General features: G+C 45.1%; 1 protein-coding gene across 2 annotated transcripts in view; it reads right to left on the reverse strand.

Moving 5' to 3' along the window:
* KIF20B (kinesin family member 20B) overlaps positions 1 to 13,900 on the reverse strand; it is a 122,469-nt gene that overhangs the window by 74,452 nt on the left and 34,117 nt on the right. For both annotated transcript variants that reach the window (XM_081956478.1, XM_081956477.1), the window contains exons 7-12: positions 13,798 to 13,858; positions 12,603 to 12,797; positions 10,739 to 10,850; positions 8,686 to 8,754; positions 8,437 to 8,583; positions 189 to 351 (exon numbers count right to left, since the gene is read on the reverse strand). In XM_081956478.1, the coding sequence (XP_081812604.1) occupies positions 189 to 351; positions 8,437 to 8,583; positions 8,686 to 8,754; positions 10,739 to 10,850; positions 12,603 to 12,797; positions 13,798 to 13,858 (747 nt within the window). The remainder of the gene's footprint in view (positions 1 to 188; positions 352 to 8,436; positions 8,584 to 8,685; positions 8,755 to 10,738; positions 10,851 to 12,602; positions 12,798 to 13,797; positions 13,859 to 13,900) is intronic.

The following is a 13,900-nucleotide window of genomic DNA, read 5'->3' on the forward strand; positions in this document are numbered from 1 at the left end:
CCAAAGTTACTTTTATTCACTGCTGTTATAACTTCAAACGGTCACTAAATGAACTGTTGTAACTCGAAAACCACCTATATCCAGAAAGCTGAGATTTATTATTAACTTGACAACTTGAAAGTTTTTGCAACCCAGTAATTTTGTCATAGGCATTCATTCCCGGCCACTAATCATTGGCACCCATTTACCTTTTGAGCAATTGCAGAGAACTTGAGCACGTTGAGTGTTTCATCGTACGCAGAGGGGCTCTGGCTGACATTAACTATCATGCAAACCTTTCCTTTCCCACTGAAGAAACCTTGGAAGAAGTGAGTGAGCTTGCTTTCTCGAAAAGGAATATGCTGCTGCAGCCTGGAATGAAGCACGAGAATATATATATATATGTATTTGTGTTACAACCCCTGGTATGCCCAAAGCTGATGAGAGCTAAATAGCTTGAAATAGATCTATACTAGTCTCCCTTTATTTATTTATTTATCAGCACAAATACAACACACACACACACACACACACACACACACACACATATATATATATATGTGTGTGTGTGTGTGTGTGTGTTGTATTTGTGCTGATAAAATGTGTAACACAAACACACACACATATATATATATGTATGTATATATATACACAAACACACACACACACACACACACACACACATTGCAGCAAGGTTTAAAACATATAGAAAGTTAGCTGCAAACTTTTACTACAGTAATAAGTGCAAAACCCGTCCCTACAAATAGGCTTAAGGTTCGTCTAACTTTGGTTCTAATGAAATACTGTACATGTTAACTGGCTAAACAAGCAAAAGCTAAACTTGAATTCGTGAAAGAAAATGAAGATACATGGTGGAGAAACACAATGGATAGAGTTCTTTCTAAACAGATATCCCAAAGTTAATAGGCTGTGCAGGTAGATGATGATTGAAACAAACTTGTCTGCTATTTTTAACTTAGATGTTTATTGTTAAAGAGGTTTTAAAGCTTGCTACATCAACATAGAGAACTAACAAGAAGAAAAATAGTCTAAACAAGGGCTATGAAACTTGCGGCCCGTGGGCCAGATGCATCACGCACTGGCCACTCCCACGCCCGGTTTAGCAAAGGGGGAAAAGTGGTAATACATCACGTGACCACACATGTTTGACACCCCTGATCTAAACACACGTAGCCCTGCCATTTAAGTTTCCAAACCAAAAGATTACGTCTGCTTGGAAACTGTTTTTCTGATAAATAACAGATCAGTAGGCTTGCCACAACAAAAGGGTATCTCTAGAAAATTAACAAAAAAGGAAAATCTTCTGGACTGACTGTGGAGGCCTAGGGTCAACCAAGATCTGGAAGACAGGTAATCTTTGGACCTTTACAGCAAAGATCAAGAACCTTAAAAAAATCATCTGAATAAGAGTGTGAAGTAGAGGAGAGGTAGGGGAAGAAGAGAGGAATAAGAGAGAGGGCGGGGGGAATAGGAGGAGAGAAAGAGTGGAAAGGGGAGAGAGGAGAAGGAGAGAGGAAGGGGAAGTAGAGAAGAGAAGGATGACAGAGGGAAGAAAGGAGGTAGGGAGGAGGAGGGGAGAAGAAAGTGATGGATAAGGTACAAATACGGTGTATGGAGAACAGAAGAGCCATTAATTGTTTTTGGGAGTTGATGGTAAGATGAATTTAATAATTTAATAATATAATACGATGTTGGTTATGTAATAGTATACATGTGGTTATGTTATAACCCCTCTCACCCGTTATCACAAACTTAGACATGGAACATTTTGAAACTAACGCCTTAGATAAATCTGAACACAAACACAAACTCTGGCTTAGATATGTTGATGACACTTTCATGATTTGGCCATATGGGAAAGAAAAACTGGACAACTTCCTCACACATCTCAACAGCCTACACCCCAAAATACAATTCACCATGGAAATAGAAGCAAACAACCAACTTCCCTTTCTGGACGTCCTAATCTACAAAAAACCCAATGGCTCACTAGGACGCACCATCTACCAGAAAAAAACACACACCAACCGCTACTTAAATGCACAATCCCATCACCACCCTGCACAGATCAATTCTGTAGCTAAGACCCTCATCTCCAGAACCAAACGCCTAGCTGACAAAGACCACCTGAAAACTGAATTACACACTCTCACAAACGTATTAATCTCCAACGGATTCCAAAGAAAAACAATTACCAACCTAATCCAAAGGGAGACTCCCCCCAAAAACCAAGGCACAGAACAGGACAATGGCATCGCCCTCCTCCCTTACATCAAAGATAAAATCAGCAAAATTCTCCACAAACACAAATATCAAGACATCCTTCAACACTGACCCAAAAATAGCCAACATCTTAAGAAACCCCAAAGACAAAATCCAGCTAGAAAACCAAGGAGTCTACGAAATACCATGCAAAATCTGCCCTGCAACATACATAGGACAAACGAACAGGAGAATAAATGCACGCATCGCAGAACACAAGAACGCAGTACGAAAAAAAGAAAAAGCTTCCTCCCTTTTCCAGCACGTTAAAGCTACAGGACATGAAATTAATTTTGAAGGAACCAGGTTAATCTTCAAAACAGAACACTTCAACAAGAGAATTTATTTATTTATTTATTTATTTATTTAAACTTATTAGTCGCCCCCTCTCCCCACAGGGACTCGGGGCGACGTACACAAGCAACAATCAGCACAATGTCATACAGAGGAGGTAAAAAATAAATAAATAATTACAATACTCAAAAAGGTTAAAACCCCAATAACATTAATAGTTTAAAAACTAAAATTAACAATTAAAAAATGACCTAGGGGTGGAAAAGTTGTCGAGTTATGCCAGGCCGGCTAGCCGAAACAGGTGGGTCTTCAGTTTACTGCGGAAGGAGCGGAGATCGGTTGTTGTTCTAATGTCTGGGGGGAGGTCGTTCCAAAGGGTGGGGCCCGCCACAGAGAAGGACCTACTCCTGGGCACCGCCCTCTGACAATCTCTAGAGGACGGCACCCGGAGGAGACCCTCTCTGTGTGAGCGAATGGGCCGCAGGGATGTATGGGGCAGGACACGATCCCGCAGGTAACTAGGCCCTATGCCATGGAGCGCTTTGAAGATGGTAACTAACACCTTGAAGCGCACCCGGTAGGCCACAGGAAGCCAGTGCAGCTCGCGCAGGAGAGGTGTTATATGGGAGAACCTCGATCTCCCCATAATTACCCGCGCGGCTGCATTCTGGACCAACTGCAGTCTCCGGGTGCACCTCAAGGGGAGCCCCATGTAGAGAGCATTACAGTAGTCCAGGCGAGACGTCACCAGCGTGTGAGTGACTGTGCGCAGGGCCTCCCGGTCCAAAAGGGGTCGCAATTGGCGCACCAGGCGAACCTGGTGGACCGTCCCCCTCACCACGGCTGCCACATGATCTTCCATAGCCAGCCGGGCATCAAGGAGGACGCCCAAATTGCATGCCCGTTCCACCGGGGCTAATTGTTCATCCCCGATGGCCAGCGATGGAATGTGCTGGTTGTACCGGGGAGCCGGAAGCCACAGCCACTCTGTCTTGGAGGGGTTGAGCCTGAGCCTGTTGTCACCCATCCAGACCCGCACGGCTTCCAGACAACGGGACATCACTTCGACAGCCTCGTTGGGGTGGTTTGGGGTGGAAATATACAGCTGAGTGTCATCAGCGTAGAGATGATATCCCACCCCAAAACCACGGATGATCTCGCCCAGCGGTTTCATATATGTGTTGAACAGGAGAGGCGAGAGGATCGACCCCTGTGGGACCCCGCAAGTAAGGGGCCTCGGGGTCGACCTCTGCTCCCCTGTCAACACATATTGCGTCCGGCCAGAGAGGTAGGAGCGGAACCACCGCAATACGGTGCCCCCGATCCCCAACCCCTCCAGACGGCGCAATAGGATACCATGGTCGATGTTATCGAAAGCCGCCGAGAGGTCTAATAGGACAAGGATGGAGGAACAACCTCCATCCTTTGCCCTCCAGAGATCATCCACCAACGCGACCAAGGCCGTCTCCGTGCTGTGACCGGGCCGGAAGCCGGACTGGCGCGGGTCTAGATAATCATCTTCCTCCAGGTGACGTGGGAACTGCTGAGCCACCACACTCTCTACAACCTTTGCTAAAAAGGGAAGGTTGGAGACGGGACGATAATTAGCTAGCTCTGCCGGGTCCAGAGAAGGCTTCTTGAGTAAGGGCCTCACCACCGCCTCTTTCAAGGTGGCCGGTAAGGACCCCTCACCCAATGAAGCATTCACTAGTCCCAGGAGCCAGCCTCGTGAACCCTCCCAGGAAGCCAGTACCAACCAGGAAGGACACGGGTCCAATAAACATGTGGTGGCTCGCAGTCGCCCACGCAACCTGTCCAAATCTTAGGTGACAACAGGGTCAAACTCCTCCCAGCGTGGAATCTCAAGACTAGCCTCGGACGCCCGCTCTGGAGTACTGGAGTGGGTCCACCCCCTCCGGATCTGATCAATTTTATCCTGCAGGTATTCCCCAAACTCCTCTGCCCTGCCCTGCAATGGGGGGTCCCGCTGACCCTGCGACAGCAGGGAGCGGGTCACCCGAAACAGGGCGGCAGGGCGGTTCTCTGCGGACGCTATAAGGGTGGCACAATATTGACATTTGGCCACCCTTATTGCCACAAGGTAGGTCCTTAAATAGGCTCTTACCTGTGTTCGATCAGATTCGGAGCGGGAGGATCTCCACTTGTTCTCTAGGCGTCTCCTGTGGCGTTTCATCGCCCTTAGCTCCCCGTTAAACCAGGGGGCCCGGGTCGATCGTTGCCATCGGAGAGGCCGCAAAGGCGCAACCCGGTCCAAGGCTCCGGCGGCCGCACTGTTCCACGCGGCCACCAGGTCCTCTGCCCGGGAGCGGGACAGGTCTGCAGGAGGTGGCCCAAGCTCCGCCTGGAACCTATCTGGTTCCATCAGACGCCTGGGGCGGAACCATCTGGGACAATCTGGTTCCGCCTCCCCGCGGCGGGGAGCAGCGCCAGGGAAGTCCAGCTGGAGAAGTGAGTGATCTGACCATGACAGGGGTGTGATGACTAAATTCCCTCTTCCCAGATCACTCGTCCACTGGTCGGAGACAAACATAAGATCCAGTATACGGCCTCTTTCGTGTGTGGGGTCCCGAACTACTTGAGTCAGATCCATGGCTGTCATGGAGGCCATGAATTCCCGGGCTGCCTCGGATGCCTCTCCCGTCGACGGCAGATTGAAATCCCCCATCACTAATAGCTTGGGGGTCTCAACCGCCATCTCCGCGATCAGCTCGAGGAGTCCGGGCAGGGCCGTTGATGTATGGCGGGGAGCCAGGTATACTATCAACAGACCCAACTGACAACCAGATGTCTGCGACACAGTGAATTCTCTCGGAGCCAAGTCTTCCCGGATGATTATCGCTACCCCACCGCCCCTACCCTGGGCCCGTGGCTGATGGAATACCCGGTAACCTGGAGGGCACATTTCCCCGAGGGGCAACCCCCCCCCTCCGTGCCCAACCAGGTTTCCGTTATTCCTGCGAGGTCCGGCTCCCCCTCTGAGATCAAGTCCCTGATGAGGGGGGCCTTGTTAACCACGGACCTTGCGTTACATAACATCAGCCTAAGGCCCAGGCTCTGCCGATCCTGTCCACCTAGGCTGCGGGGGTTGGTACAAGCGACCGGGCGTGTCCAACAGCCCCGTTCTCCCAACCGACCATGCGTTCTTTTGGTGTCCTCGCGCCCGCCCCTTCCTACGACCGTCGCTATCGGGATCCCCCTTATAGGAATGCTGTATCCTCTCGCCTCCCCCACTCCGCTCCCCTCCGTCCTGATCCCACCTGTTGACCTGGCTGTATCCATACCCCCAGGTTGAATAACCCTCCCCCCCTCCCTGGAACCCCTTAAAAATTTTAAAAAACATTTTGCTAAAAAACCCCTAATCCCCCGCTTCCTCCACCTCTCTGGGTTAATAAACCCTTCATCAAGGTGGGCCCTCAACAGGGCAGGGGGGGCATACCTGCGAGAGGGGGGACCCTCGCAGTCGTAGAATGTCAGCCCTAGAATAAATTATGATGTTAATAAGTCCGTGAGTATGGCTATGGCAGGGTTTTCTTTGCAATAGGTCCAAGATGTAAATAAATGTAAAAAGGCCAAGATGTAAATAGATGTAAAAGGTAACTGAAGGAGAGAGGAAGCCTACATCGCCAAACCACAATAGTCTAAACAGTCCACCATCGAGGCTCAGAGGTAGTTTTTAAGGTGCTTCTTAAGTTCTTAAAGTGTGTAGAAACCACAAATTGCAAATCCACGGGGGTGGGGGGGGGCGGGGGGGGGGAATGGGCGAAGTGCCCAGGCCAGTTTCCTGGCCTGTTGATCTTCTGGGGGTCATCCAAACCTCCGGCGACCCCCCTGGCTTGCTTCTTCGATCCCCGCAACTCCTCTCCGCCCCCTCCGGCCTCCTAAATAGGCAGCTCACCGCGGTCAGAGAGGTGGAAGAAGATATGGCGCCCGGTGTTCCAGCGCCATCTCCGCCGCTGCTGCCGTCATCGCCATCGCCGGTCGGGCCCACACGCTGCCCCCGAACAAGATGTAATCCGTTCTCCTCCTCACCGACTCACTCCCCTCATGGAATCGCTCCTCCGCTCCTCAGCTGTCTCACCGCTGTCTCGCCGCCCTGGCAGCCACACAAACCTCATCCTCCGCTTTTCCAGTTTTTCCAGTTTGTCTGCTGCCGCGGCCCAGCCTCAGCATTCAGCGTTCTCATTCAATCCTCAATCTCCTGTCCATCTGGCTGCCTGATTCTCCCAGGTCTCAGCTGTTCCACCCGGGTCCCAGTTGTTCTCAAAGACAGCCAGGGTTGCCACTGACCAGCTCCAGACCCCCCAGAATGACCGGTGGGGGCCGAAAGTGCCCGCTATCCCTGCCAGGGAGCCCCATCATTCACGGAGCTCTAGGAAGGGCTACCATTGCCCCCGGAAGCTCCTCCTCCTTTAATTATGAATAATTATGGAAGCTATCGGAATAGTGAAACACCCCCACAACATGAATAAACGTGATAATACCTCCCGCCTACCAGACATCTGGAAACCAGCCCTAGTCAACAAACTAGCCCCACCCACCACCCAGGCCGTTACAACACGAAACAACAATGGACACACAGTCAGCACCAATCAGCACCAATCTACCAATCATGATACAGCCACACAACCAATCATTCCGCTTACTGAAACAAAGCCAGCACTCCACACACACCCATCAAGATTTATAGAAAGACAGCAGCTCCCATCACATTTTAAGCCCAAAACACAACCTGAAGATGGCAAGTGAGACCACGCTGAAACGTTGCCAAGACAATCTCAATCTTACACAGGAAAAGACCCGAATACAACAAGAGCAGCATACCTACACCCGTGAAAATCTACAAAAACATATGTATGTATGTGTGTATGTATGTATGGTGTCCCCTGGTATGCCCAAATATGGGAGGAAGCATACTGCTTCCCTTTTCTGTCTTTCAGCTCACCCTAGGAGCCATTCAGGCAGAAAGCCATTTTTTATGTTGCCTTTGTTACATTTGTGTTGCATTTGTGCTGATAAATAAATAAAGGGAGACTAGTATAGATCTATTTCAGGCTTAGTGGCTAATACTGCCTGATATGTAATACAGCCCAGGTTTGATTCCCAGTAAGGGTATGGCTAGCTGATGAGAGCTAAGCAGACATTGCATATTTTAAACTCAAAACAAATAATCCTCAGCATACAATCACAGTCGGGCCCAGAATTTACATTCCTGAGCAAAGTGAATTGGGCCCGTTTTCAGAACAATTTTTGCCACAGTGGCTAAGCAAATCACTGCAGTTGTTAAGTGATTCACATGGTTGTTAAGTGAACTTTGCCTGTCGCAAGCTGGCTGGAAAGGTCACAAAATGGCGTCTGTCGTAAATAGTATATGCCAGTTGCCACATGCCCAAAGTTTGATCCTGTGACCAAGGGTTTGTTGCTGCAATTGTAAGTATGAGGGCCAGCCTTAAGTCATGTATTTCAGTGCCTCTGTAACTTTTCTGAATGAAGGGTTATAAGTTGAGGACTACACATAGTGCAATTCTGTGGGTTCCTGGAAATTGAAGGCATTCCACAAAGGACAGTTGAGCCCCCGTTTTACTAAATTCCCTCCTTTTTTTATTCTTTCTCTCTTACACAGAAACGGAGGGCAAGAAACTATCAAGCATTTTTTTTTAACTAGGGTTAGGAGAATACTAAGCGGGGGATACATATTTTTTTTATTTTTTTATAGTTAGAAAGAAAATTAAGAGGAATCAGGAAGAAAGTAAAAGAAACTTTTCTTTCCTATTTAGCATTTTTTTCCCTTTCTATAAATGGGTGGCTGAGATGTCCCAAGCTTTGCCTAGTCTGAAAAAAAAAACACCCTCCAGTCCTTACTTTGTTTGTTGGTTGGATTTCAAGGCACCGATGCATTTGCCTAGAATAAGCAATGACGTGTTAATGTTTCCGCTCTCTTTTAATCTTTCCCCTTCGTTGCAGGTTCTCGTGCAGCGCTCCGAGCCAGCGAGATCACAGAGAAATAACCTAGAAGACAAAAGCGGCACCCAATTCAGCACAGACACACATCGCACAATGGTTTTAAAGAGATCATGATTTCCTGAAACGTTAAGACTATTCAAGACTTACTCATTGACTTGCATCACACGGGTGGTTTCTGAATCAATTTTTAGCATTTTCACGGTAAATATGCTATGGCTGTAAGAGAAAACAAAAAGGTTACTTCCAGCACCTCTGGGTGCAAATGGTAGTTTGCTCACCTGTACGTAGCTCAAAAGCCAACAAATTCAATTCTTACATAAATGTAAAAAGATTTCCATTCCCCAATTAATGACCAGCAATTCCATTGCTAAGTGAAGCAGTTCCATGAGTGAAATATCACATGACTGCCTCACTTAGTGATGGCAGTCCCATTACAGTCATTGGATCACATGACTGTGATTTGTGACCTCCTGTTATTTCCCCATTAGTTTTGTTTGTCACAAACCCGCTGGGAAGGTCACAAATGGTTACCATGTGACTGGGAAGCTGTGACATAAAAAAGCAATGGTTGCCAAGCGCCCACATTGTGATCACATGACTACAGGGACACTGGAGTGTCTTAGGTGTGAGAACTGGTTGTCACTTTTTCAGTAGTCATAACTTTGAATTGTCACTAAATAAATTGTTGTTAAGCAAGGACTACCTGTACTTTAATAAGTTACACCCAGCTTGCTACCAACCAATAAATGAATTCATCCACCCAGCCAACATTCTGTTTGCAATTCCTTGCACATGCAAAGTATCTTCCTTGCTCTTCAGAGCGGATAGATTCCAAAAATCATGTCATTCTAGGGTTCAGTGAGACCCAAATCATTCTAGCATCCTGGAATACTCACACGCTAACATCCTCAGATACGCTCACAACTACAAATTTAGAAGTTTTTACTTTTGATTTCCTGTTGCTGATTCGTGGATCCACCCCGTTAATCACTGCACTGATTGCTGGCTGTGACATTCAAAAGCTTACATGTTTCAGTCCCTGGATATCTCTCGGACAATATCTGCCTCTCCAATAAGATCAGTTTCTTTTTGCATGTCTTTGCCCAGACTTTTCCCATATCTAGGGCTGTGGAAGCATACTTTGCTGTTCCCTTCGTTTTGGTACAGCATTCTTTTGGACATTTGAATGGTGCCCTCCTGATTGACATTTGCAAAGTCTATAAAGACTTAGCTATTCAAACTATTCAATCCCTGGAAATTTGAATGAGGTATTTACCCCTCTACTAATTGAAATACCAGTGATACATACATGAAATAATGAGATGGGAGAAGAATGGCCTGCAGCTATTCCCAAATAACTATTGGGCTTTTATAGTTTTGTTTTCATTATAGTTTGCTTTTTTAATCTGAGCTAGAAAGGAAGACTTGTAGGCTGCTAATAGTTCATTGTGATTGGAGTGGTTTATAAGCTCAATTGTCAGGCCTGCAGCCATCTTTTCTTTTGGATCTTTGGCCTGCCACACTTTCTATTATTCTGCTATACATTTTCTATTGTGGGAAAATGGGAGGAGGGATTGTACGGAGTTAGATGCTATGAAGCCATAACAAAATTCTTTCTAGAAAGCCAAGGTCATCCTTTGTCTTTGCACCTCTACACCTGATCAGAACTGGCTGGGTGGAACGGCCAGCATGGCAGTGGGAGATTGGACCATGTGATGGACTTGTGGGTGTGGGGGCAAGATCTTGAACTTTCAACTGGATGAGGAAAATCGGGAACTTTTCAGAGTCGGGTTTTCCCAGATGTGCCAACATGGCTCTCTTAATAAATTGGAACTTTGAACAATACTTTGCTTCAGACTCTGATTTACTTTTGGATGCTATTTGGAACCCTGACATCAATAACAACTTAATAGGTCTTGGCTATAATTTCTTTAAATGGAAGGTTTAAAGATTGTCTGAAACAGTCAGCTATTATTAAGGCAAACACAGGTTGGTCAGAAATGAAAATGACAGCTTGTAAGCTCCATCTTGTGGTTGTTTGTGGAAGGAAACATACAAAACGAGAATATTTGACTTGGTAGATCAAAAAACATTATGAACAAGAAGCATTTGGGAGCATTAAGTCTGGACTGGATAAGATTTCCAAATTAAATACAAAGCATACAATTGTCTGTTCCACACCAAGCATTTCCTGCTTTACCTTCTACTTGAGTTGGCATTCAGCTTTGTAGAAGCATAGCTCTGATGTCTCAAGCCTACTTTCATAAGTTTATAAGCTTCTTTTGAGTTTGAAACTTGAACCCATTGTAGATCTTTCAAGAAACAAGAGTAATTTATTAGTTAGGGAACAACAACAAAGCCCTATAAGATATGTAAATGTAGATAAAGTAATTGGAAAAATGTAATTGGAAAAATTTAATTGGAAAAAATAGAATTCGGTAATAGATATTTGATTTAGCAACATTTTGCCTTTGAAATTACCATGTTTTTCAAAGTATAAGACGCTCCAAAGTATAAGACACACCTAGCTTTTGGGGAGGAAAACAAGAAAAAAAATCTACCTCTGCCTCCCAGCAATTTGCCGTCCTTGCAGCAAACAGCGTGTTTCAGTTTCAATTTCAGCACAGCTTGATTAGCACAAGCAGCTGATTGTTAGTTGGATTGGCCTCCCGAAGATCAGCTGTTTCAGGCTGAAGGGATTGCCCTGCATTCAGGGCAATCAGAATGGGCAGATTCAGAATGGGTGGAAAGTGGGGCACGTGGAGGCTGAAAAGGGGGCGCACAGAGGCGGCAATAAGCAACAGCAATCCCCGCAGCCTGAAACAGCTGATGGTCGAGAGGCTGATCCAACCAGCTGCTAGTGCTAATCAAGCTGTGCTAAAGCTGAAACAAACTGTTAGCTGTTTGATGGAAGGAGGCAAATTGCTGGGAGACATAGGCCAATGGGGGCGACTACATTCGGTGTATAAGACACAAACAAATTTTCACCCTCTTTTAGGGTGTGTGTATCTTATGCTCTGAAAAATACGGAGTTACCTTACACATTGGCTGGTTCTAGATTAGACATACATGGAGGATGTAAATAAGCTTCAAGAACAGGAACTTTTCCCCACATAGCTAATTAACCTGTTGGAACTTCAGATGTATGTGACTAAGATCTTACACTTTTTAAAGAGGAAATTATTGTGGAGGAAAATTAGCAGGAACACAGGATAGACTTCCATGCCCGTCAAGACACCCTACAGGCTCATGCAGAGAATTAAGATGTTATAAAATATATGTCAATCTGCATGAATTTTCTTGGAATCTTCTCTTTGAAAGCAAATTGAACAAAAACTATTACATAAGCAGTGACCTTCATTGGCATTTATCCTAATAAATGCCAATGAAGAGTTAATAATTGTTAGTAGAGGTACTTTTATAAATAAATAAATAAATAAATAAATAAATAAATAAATAAATAAATAAATAAATAAATAAATAAATAAATAAATATTTATTTCTTAGCCGCACCCTCTCCCGAAGGACTCGGGGCGGCGTACAATGAAACATATGAAATAAATATGTGGACAAAACAAACATATAACAGAGACATATACCGAGACATACACAAGGAGGAGGTCGGCTGATGAATAAAAAACAATTAGAATACAGTGATTAAAAAACCCCTAAATAATTAAATATAATTAAAATACCCAATTAAAAACCCGTCAGGAGCGATATGGTTAGATCAAAGTTGAGTTTTTAAGATAATAGTCTGCATCTCTGAATTGCTAAATAGCAAGATTTGGTTAAAACAATGGAATAAATTAAATCTACTCATTATATAAAGAAATTGCAAATAAAGTGTTTAACAAGTGAAGGTAAAAGTCAAAGAATGAAAATATTAACCTGCATCATATTATCCACTTTACAATGATGTATGTATATAGGGGTGGGTGGATGGATGGATAGATAGCATAATATAATACATAATTTTAATCAAAGGAAGCCCATCTCATATTGAAAAAGGACGGCATTTGTAAGTTATTGAAATTATGATAAATTGCTAAACATTTCATTACCTTTTACGTAGGAATAGCCTTTTATGTCCTGAGCCAGGCGCAGCATTTTTCTCCTCTTGTCATTAGATATTGGAAGCAGTAAGTCATGAATGCACTCATTGTAAATTTCACAGAAAGAGACCCAAAGGGAATATTTTACATTTCTCTGCTCTTCGAGGACAGACTGGTCTGCTTCTTTTTCTGGTTCTTTCTTATCTGGCAAAAGATTGGAGTAAGTTATAATGCAAAACCATATTATTCAGTAGTGGGCAATTGGTATGGAAGATATAAACCCAGCTTGGATGTATCACAGAGTTAACTCTTAGACCAGGGGTGTCAAACTCAAGTCCCAGGGGCCGGATCCGGTCCATGGGGTGCTTAGATCTGGCCCGCGGGGCAGCCCTGGAAACAGCAAAGGACCGGCCTGTGGTGTCTCTGCCAACAAAAACCGAGCTTGGGAGGGTTGCACATGGCCTCCCTGAGCTCCATTTTCACCGGCAAAGGGCTAGCAAAACAAAGTAAAAATAAAACAAAAGGAGAAATATTTCCCCTTTTGCATTTGAGCATGCGAGAAGGGACAGAAAAGGAGAAAGGGAAAGAGGAAAGACAAAGGAAAAGATGGGAAGAGAGCAAGGAAGAAAAAATAAGGAAAGAGGAGAAGGAAGAAGAAAGGAGAAGGAAGAGGAAGGAAGGAAGGAAGGAAGGAAGGAAGGAAGGAAGGAAGGAAGGAAGGAAGGAAGGAAGGAAGGAAGGAAGGAAGATTATAATGAGTGAGGGAGGGCCTGAGGGAAGTCCTTAGCACTTGGCCATCACAGGTGTCCCTGAGACGAGTGATGTCGACCTGGCCATGGCCACCCGAATACGGCCCTCAATGAAATTGGATTTGTCTGAGACTTTGCTAACTACAGCAATGAACTCAACAATGTGACCACTACCGGTAGCAACATTCATTTTTTACATTAATATCAATAATGCTTGATTAGGGTTTAACATGTTATGCAGACCCAGACTTTGTGGTTGGCATAATACAATATATGCAGAAATTGTCTGGACTTTGTTCACTTTATCTTGATCCTACCAATCTCTTGAAGATTGGTCCCATTACACTATTCCAAAGCCAAGATGGCCTTGGTGACACTAGCTGAGTCTCATTTGTGAACCCAATCCTCTTCAGTAAACCATGGTTTTGCAAATGAGTGTGAACAACCTAACTTACCTTCACAATTATCTGTCGTTGTTGTTGTTGTTGTTCTACTACTGTTGCTGTGGCAATCTGCCTGAAAATTAAGTGAGGAACAAAATTTGGGTTACCACAAATA

This window comes from Natrix helvetica, assembly GCF_964273705.1.
Source record: "Natrix helvetica genome assembly, chromosome: 5".
Lineage (NCBI taxonomy): Eukaryota > Metazoa > Chordata > Lepidosauria > Squamata > Natricidae > Natrix > Natrix helvetica.